The 8,445-nt window shown below is 35.7% G+C and overlaps 1 protein-coding gene and 1 pseudogene across 1 annotated transcript in view; one reads left to right on the plus strand and one right to left on the minus strand.

The window, feature by feature from the left end:
* Window positions 1–4,013: 4,013 nt before the first annotated feature.
* Window positions 4,014–8,445, minus strand: part of LOC107133603 (zinc finger protein OZF-like) — a 13,483-nt gene continuing 9,051 nt past the window's right edge. The window contains exon 4 of the mRNA XM_015475896.2: window positions 4,014–6,464. Within this exon, the coding sequence (XP_015331382.1) occupies window positions 5,174–6,464 (1,291 nt within the window). The 3' untranslated portion in view covers window positions 4,014–5,173. The remainder of the gene's footprint in view (window positions 6,465–8,445) is intronic.
* LOC107133604 lies at window positions 7,213–8,423 on the plus strand (annotated as a pseudogene).

The following is an 8,445-nucleotide window of genomic DNA, read 5'->3' on the forward strand; positions in this document are numbered from 1 at the left end:
AGCTGGTTGTGAAACTTGACAAAGTTATTTAATGGGAACAAGGTAAATAGAAACTTACCCTTTACTAAATGTATGACTTGATTTTGACTTTAACAGAATTACCAAAAATAAAGAATACAATAAGTTGTATATAAATATTTGCATGCTGAAATTAGCTCTAGATTAACTTAAATATTTATCTTAATTTGGAAAGAAGCAAGAGACAGAGATCTTAATGTAGTAGTGGTGGTCTTTACTAGGAGCATGAGAAATATGTAGACATCTATCCAAAATAGGAGGTACATATGTTAAATAACCCTAGAGAAGATATTTTGTTACCATTAATAAAGAATGAAATAGAGAAATGAACAGTAATTTATCTATGAATCCATGAAAAACTGGCATTATGGTTATCAACTTAGTGTTGACCTAATTAGGGAGAATTAGTATCTCAAATGTTAATGGGTAAAAACAAGTCAACAGTGTGGTTTAAGACAGTGATCTAATTTAGAATTTATGACATTGAGCTAGCAATAACATTTTTAGAGATCTATTACAAACAATCTTTGTGCATTAAAAAAAACAGTTGTATGAGCACCTTAATAACTTTATTTAATGTAGTAAAATTAATTCTAATAATTATGTCTAATTATGGTGTTAGTAATTTAAAAATATCAATGTATGTAGGACATTGTCAGATATTATTAAAGTTTAGAAAAGGTCTATTATGTTAGTTTTTTATTGAAATATGCTATTGACTGTTGAGCTGATTTATTTATGGCTGTTTGTCTAATATTTTAGGCATAACCATTTTCAGAGTTTTTTTTTTTTCCTTTCTTTTTCAGTAATAAACTGTTGCCAGGTGCTTGAAGTAAGACCCTGTTTTAATGTTAAGGGGGTTTCAAAATCTGTAACTTAGGAGCAAACATTTTCCCCAGGAAATTTATTTCTCTTGGAGCTATGACTAGCATTTTAATCTCTTGCTGTCTGTATGTTTGCCTTTGTTTCTTCATTTGGGCTGCATTTAACTATCCTGTAACATCTAAACTTGGCTAGAATTATGTTCACCTTTGTAAATCCCTTGGAATGTCTAGGGCTAACTGGAGATAAACACCTTTTCAAATGGGTGGCCCCCTATAAGTTTAAGGTACTGTATTGTCTTTTATAAGTCTATGAAAAATAGTAGAATTTTTCTAAAGACTTACTAAAATTATGATTTTTAAAAAACTCTTTAATTTTTTTTTAGTTGTAGTTGGACACAATATATTTATTTTTATGTGGTGCCAAAGATTGAACCCAGTGCCTCACATGTGTGAGGCAGGCACTCTACCATTGAACTACAGCCCCAGCCCCTAAAATTATATTTTAGGAATTTTGTTTATCTTTTAGATACCAATCTGTCCTGGGGAACTGTCTGCTCCAAATTGTCAGGCTTGTCCCTATTCTGTGTTAGTGGGACATGGTTAAGATAAATCTCCTTTAAAACTGTTTTTAAGATGGCCTTCTATTGCATAGTTTAGCTAAGTAATAGCATAATATGCCATACATTCTGAAACCCTACAGTACATTTACTTGGACCTTTAAAAAAAAAATCCCTAAATTTGTTTTGGTCTATATTAAGTTTTAGAGGTTCCTTTGATCTTTCAAATTTTTAAGCCCTTCTTTGATGATAGTAGTTGAGGCTAGATATGAAAATTAGATAACTAGCTGATTCATCCTAACAATTTAAGTAGAACCCCCCAATCTCTTTCAGAGAGAATGTCTTAAAATATCTCTATATCTCAGAATATTATCCTTTAAGTAGGTGTCACTAAACTGTCTTTTAAATAATATGATTAAGGTTGTTTCCCATTTAAGGTGGCAACATACATGTCTTACAATGTTTCATGAATTATAGGTCCAGTCAGAGAATTTATATAAGATAAATTAATTTACAACAAAGCTTAAAACTTTTATTGTTCAAAACTAATGTACAACTTTAATTTGGAGAACACTAATCCTTATAACCTCTTATAATTACTACATTACCTCTGCAACTTTTCTTAATAAAACAGCTATTAAGAGTTTCTAAGAGAACCTGGCAAGGGATAAAAATCTTTTTTTTTTTTTTTTTTTTTTAGTTTGAGAACACATACAGGCAGGAACGTGAAACTAAATTTTGCCTGAAAAGGATATCTTTTGTTAGTATTTACAGATGGGCATTCTTAAGTAAAATGTAGGCTCTGTGTAGCTTCGGGAGCAGCCCTGTGCGAAACAGAAAGTATAGGTTAAGGGTTGCAAGCCAGGACCAAAAAGCCCTGTTTGGGTGACAATGAAATGAACAATGGGAAGACTGCTAGAGGTGGGACTTATCTGCCAAATTTCTCTCTCCATGTGGCTACAGAGTTTTTTTTTTTTTTTTCTGTAAAAGCACGTAACCAGAATATACCACGAGGCTCTGTTTGAAACTTTGTGTATACGCATGTGCCATTACCAGCAGTCCTGGCCAAACCCCATGGTAGCTTGGAATGTACTGTCTGATTTTGCCAGTGGTTGTCATGGTGAGAAAACAGCATATGGCTAGTGGGCATGGCCATTGCCAGCAGCTGTGGCTGCGCCTGACACTTTGGCAGTGCAAGACATGGGTTCTCCCTACTGGGGCGGGCTTTGCATCCACATTCACCCTGTGAGGGCTGGGCTTGTTGCCCACCATAGGGTCCTGCTCGGGGTAAGTGCCCTGGAAACTTCCCCAATGTGTCATACTCCCTTCAATCAGTCTGCCTTCCCCTACCTGTAGTCCCTCTGCGACCCACATCTTGTGGCACTTCGCCATTCCCCCAGGGTCCAGGAGGTTGAAGCGGTGACCTTGTATTCCCCTGGCTGATGGGCCAGTTGGCATGAGGCAGGAGAAGCGGGGCTGATGGTCATGGCTGCAGCTGCTGACTCCAGCTTGGGTTTGCCCTGTGACCTCGCCCTTACGTTTGCTCCCCAAATTTCCGCAGATGTCCAGGTCTTACCTGGTCTGTTCCTACTTGGGATACAGCCAGGGAAGTGCCAACAGTTTATGCTGGTGCTAGTGGGTCTGTGCTTGGATGGCCATGCCAAAATTTTGTCATTTCCCACTCTGTGAGCTCCGGAGCCAGGGTAAGTGGATAGTCTTCTCTCAAAGGACCATCTCCCTGCATTTTGTTTACTTAGTGCTCACTCTCCTGGGAGCATCTCAAAAACTCTTTTAACATAAAAAATGGGCCCCTCAGCAGATGATGCCACCATTACCAAATTCTAAGGCAACGTGTGCCCAGTTAAACTAGCATTTTCAAGTGGCAGAATTATCTGGCAGCACCACAGGGGGCAGCGGTCAAAGCCCTGCATCTGCCCCAAAACAGCTGGAAAAAAAATGCCTCTTTAAAAGTAGAAAAACCCACACCTCCCCCACCCCGTAACAATCTTACCATTAAACAAACAAACAAACAAAAACAAAAACAACAAAAAACAGCTTTTCTTTTGTTTTCTCACTCTCCAAGTGTGGATTCCTGACATATAACCCAGAAAATCTTTACCTAATATTTCAAAATATAAAAATTAATATATATATATATATATATATAAATATAAATAAAAACAACTTTTCCCATGGAAGAGGGAAAAACTTAGCAACATATTCCTTATCTTAATTTCTGTGGTACTTTGAATTTTCTAATTTCTCATTTTTTATGTCTATTTATTTTCCCCAGAGTTGCAGAAAATAAAAATTTTTGCTGTTTCTAAAGGACAAAAAAAAAAAAAAATCCAGATATTATAAGTTTAATGTTACATTGTTTTTCTTCTAATTCACTTATTTTCTCCATCTTAACTGATAATACCCTGAAATCCTAAGTGGGCTTAACTTCTGGAGAAAAACACCAAACCCACTAAATTTCTAAAATTTATGCTGGAATCCCAATGGGGCCTCCATTTATTGCCATCTACCCTAACTGGAGACCCAATTCTGGCTTCACAAAATTTGACTATTCCAATAACTTAAGAAAATGACAAAAAACACAAGCACACAGTAGTAACTTCTCAGAGTCTGTGATGGCTCTCCAACCTTAAAGGTCCATGGATACAGAGAGCCAGTGGAATTATTTATTCTTATATAGGAGATACACAAGGAGAAGTTCCATGGAACATTCTATGCCCAAAAGAACAAAGGGGTAGGATTAATTACAAAGGAACATTTGAGTGTAACTCAACCTCAGTGGGTAACACCTACTCCTGGAGGCACACCTTTTATCCTAGCTGGGGGAACTCCAAAGTTACTGAGACTTGAGACTACCATGCCAGACTAAAGACAGTAATTGTTCAGAACCTGGTGCATCAGGAATTGAAGGGATCTGCATCCAGGGCAGCTCCTGACAGTCTGTACCATAGTGTTATCTAAGAATTTCTTTATTTCTATCACATTAACTAGTTATGCCAATTAAATTTTAAGCAACTATAAAAGTAATATCACATTCTCAATTAATACATAATCTCCCTGAAAATTATTATATTCAGAAGCATATGCAATATAACACCTTGCTATAATTCTCATAGACCAAAATTTTCCTCAATAATGTATATTTTGCTGATATGCAAGGCATGCAAGTTACAGATGTACACATTGTATGCATTAGGTTTTGATGGAGTACGCTTTTTTAAAAAAAATTGACTAAAGCTCTGATGTATCATTGGTATTTATAGGGCTTCTCTTTAATACTCAAACTGTGGAGATTTTTAAAGACGTGAACCTTCATTAAAAGCTTTGTCACATTGTTTACATTTGTGGGGTGTAATCATTACTATATTGTCTAATAATTTTCCAATGGTGAGTTTTGATTAAAAACTTTGCCACATTTCTTTTTAGTACAGTAAGTTGTCTTTCTAGTATAAAATCTTTGGTGATCAATAAGGTGTGATTGCACATTAAATGACTTTTCATTTTATAGATTTTCAAAAATTCTCAAGTATGAATTCTCTGGTGCTTCATAACACTTGAAACATACTTAGAAACTCTGCCACATTCTTCACATTTGTATGGCTCTTCCCCAGTATAAATTTTCTGGTCAACATTGAGGCTGGAAATTTGACTGAAAGTTTTGCCGCATTTTTTATATTTGTATGGGTTCCCTCCAGTATAAATTCTCTGGTGACCTATAAGACTTTGCAAAGTAAGAATGTAGGAATGTAAGAATCTTTACATTCTTATGTCTTCTCTAGTATGAATTCTCTGGTGTTGTATAAGACGTGATCTTTGATTAAATGATTTGCCACATTCTTTACATTTGTGTGGCTTCTCTCCAGTATGAATTCTCTGGTGTTGATTAAGATGTGATCCTCGATTAAAAGCTTTGCCACATTCTTTACATTTGTATGGCTTCTCTCCAGTGTGATTTCTCTGGTGTTGAGTAAGTTGTGATGTTCGATTAAAAGCTTGGCCACATTCTTTACATTTGTATGGCTTCTCTCCAGTATGAATTCTCTGGTGATCAATAAGGGTTTTCTTGAGAGCAAAAGCTCTGCCACATTCTGTACATTTGTATGGCTTCTCTCCAGTATGAATTCTCTGGTGACGAGTAAGGTGTGATGGTTGATTAAAAGCTTTGCCACACTCTTTACATCCATATGGCTTCTCTCCAGTATGAATTTTTTGGTGATGCATAAGGTAGGATTTTCGATTAAAAGCTTTACTACATTCTTCACACTTGTATGGCTTCTCTCCAGTATGAATTCTTTGGTGACGAGAAAGGTGTGTTCTTTGATTAAAAGCTTTGCCACATTCTTTACATTTGTAGGGCTTCTCTCCAGTATGAATTCTCTGGTGAACAACAAGGCTTTGTTTAATATTAAAAGCTTTACCACATCCTTTACATTCGTATGGTTTCTCTCCAGTATGAAATCTCTGGTGAACTAAAAGGTTTGATCTTTGATTTAAAACTTTGCCACATTCTTTACATTTGTATGGTCTCTCCCTGGTATGAATTCTCTGTTGTTGAATAAGGTGTGGTCTTCTATTAAAAGCTTTGCCACATTCTTTACATTTGTAGGGCTTCTCTCCAGTAGGAATACTGCAGTTTTTAATAAGTTTTGAATGACACTTAAAGACTTTGCCACATTCCTTACATTTCTTTGGTCTCTCTCCACAGAAAATCCTATGGTGTTTAGTAATGATTGAGGTTTGAGTAAAACCTTTGTCACATTCTTTACTTATGTAGGGTATATCACTGTTATGATAAAGGGTTGAGGAATCCTTAAATGCTTTGAAATACTTTTTAACCTTGTAGGGCTTCTCTCCAGTATGAATTCTCTGGTGTACAGTAATGCTTTCAATTTTATTTAAAGCTCTTTCACATTCCTTACATTGATAATTCTTTTCTTGGATATGAAAGTTTGGATGGATACATTTTGAGCCTTTATGAAAAACTTTCTCACTTTTATTGTGTTCATAAACCTTCTTTTTTAAATGGTCGCACTGATGTTTTCTAGGACTTAAAAAAAAGCATTAAATTTTGATGAGTTTCACAGAATTATACTGATTTACACACAAAAAAACATAGTGCTAATTACTTAGGGTACAGACCTGTTAACAGATCTTGAATGATTTATCATAAATGTAGAGATCTCTCTAATTATCTATATCTGAATTTATCTTAAGCAGTAGTAGGTAAGTACAAATCTTCCCACATTCATTAAAATTCCATATTTTGGCACAAGAAAAAAACTACTCATCAGTCTTTTTGTAAAATAAGAATGAGATTGATCACAGTCAGAAATGTGTTCTTTATTTTTTATCCTATTGTTTATAGAAATGTTTAAGTGAATATTTACTCAATGCTATATTTCAAAATATTCCAGTAACTAAATGAAACATAATCCAGACTCAATAGCAAATATTGTCATTTATTTAGAGAAAGTATATAATTCTAAGAAACTCTGTGGAGAATATTTAAAGGTACACATATATCCTCAAAAGTGACTAACATATTTTCAGCTGCCTTCTTGGGTTCAGGGGAAGTTTCACGTCCCCACAACACTGCCACACACACCTCACCCACTAGCACCTGCTTCATGCTGGTGGGGGCCTTGTTGAGCATGCATATGCTTTGGGCCATGGTCATGGCTCCATGAAGGGCCACAGCCAACTCCATGAAGCAGAGGATTGATCCACTGCTGAGTCGGGCTGATGTACCCCCTGTTCACGGCACTGATGGTCAGACTTGCCCAATATACAGAAGAGCTACAGCTACACATTGCAAGACCTGCACTGCCTGGAACTCTAGGACAACTTGTACCTGGACATTCCTGAATGCTTTGTTTTGTTATTGTCTACAGCAGACCAAAGAGTGTGTCGAATGAATATTATTTCAGTATAGACAATGAACTCAAATATGAGAACTTCAAAGAAGATTTGAAACCACTCAATCCAGCACTGATTTACAGATATTTTTGCAACATAAATAATAAATTTAAGTCCATTACAATGATAAGGAAGAGAATTATTAATTTTACTAGCTTCAATCAGAGAAAACAAGCTACTGCTGTTTTCTTACTCAGATGTTATATGGTTCTATTTTTAGGGGAAAACTCCAGAAAATGGAAACAGAATATTAATCTTTGGAAACACCCCTTCCATTTCTTTCAAATATGCTGCCTATGGAAGTTGCAAATTTTTATATTATTCTTCTCAACTATTCTCATGCAGTGAAGACAAAACAATATGGCTTCTTAAATTTCAACACATTTGACATTGATGAGTACAAACACTATGAAAGATCAGAAAATAGAGATTTAAATTGGCTAATACCAGACCACCTTATTGCCTTCTGCAGACTTCATGCAAGATCCACAACATTCTCCTGAGAATTATATTCTATATTTTAAGACTCACAATGTTACTGCCATTATTTTTCTGAATAAAAAGGTACATGATGCCAAACTCTTTATGGATGCTGGTTTTCATCACCATGATCTTTTCCTTCCAGATGGTAGCACCCCAAGTGTTGTCATTATCAAAGAATTTCTGGGTATGTATGAAAATGAAGAGGCTGCTGTTGCCATTAGAAATAAGGCCTACCATTGTTTGAATGGGCACTCTGATAGGCCACTATATCATGAATCATTAAAAATGAATGAAGCTGAGACCAATTCTTGGGTCCAATATGTAGGCTCGGCTCAGGAGTCAGGCCACAGCAGCAGTTTTTAGTCATGAAATAAACAAATCTCTAGTTGTAGAGGGACTATATTCAGAAAAAAATAAGGGCCAGAAGAATGGAGCACAATAAGCAGCACTAGCCTTCCACAGACTTTTTTCAGTCGTTGGTGACATTGCAAAAAACAGTGTGGAGAATCAAGATAAGCAGAAACCTGAACCATACAGTCATGATAATAAAATAAATGAAGTGACACAAGGTGATAGACTCTGGGCCCTGAAAAGCCAAAAACAATAAAAAAAAAAAAAAAAAAAAAAAA

This window comes from Marmota marmota, unplaced genomic scaffold (genome assembly GCF_001458135.2).
Source record: "Marmota marmota marmota unplaced genomic scaffold, marMar, whole genome shotgun sequence".
Lineage (NCBI taxonomy): Eukaryota > Metazoa > Chordata > Mammalia > Rodentia > Sciuridae > Marmota > Marmota marmota.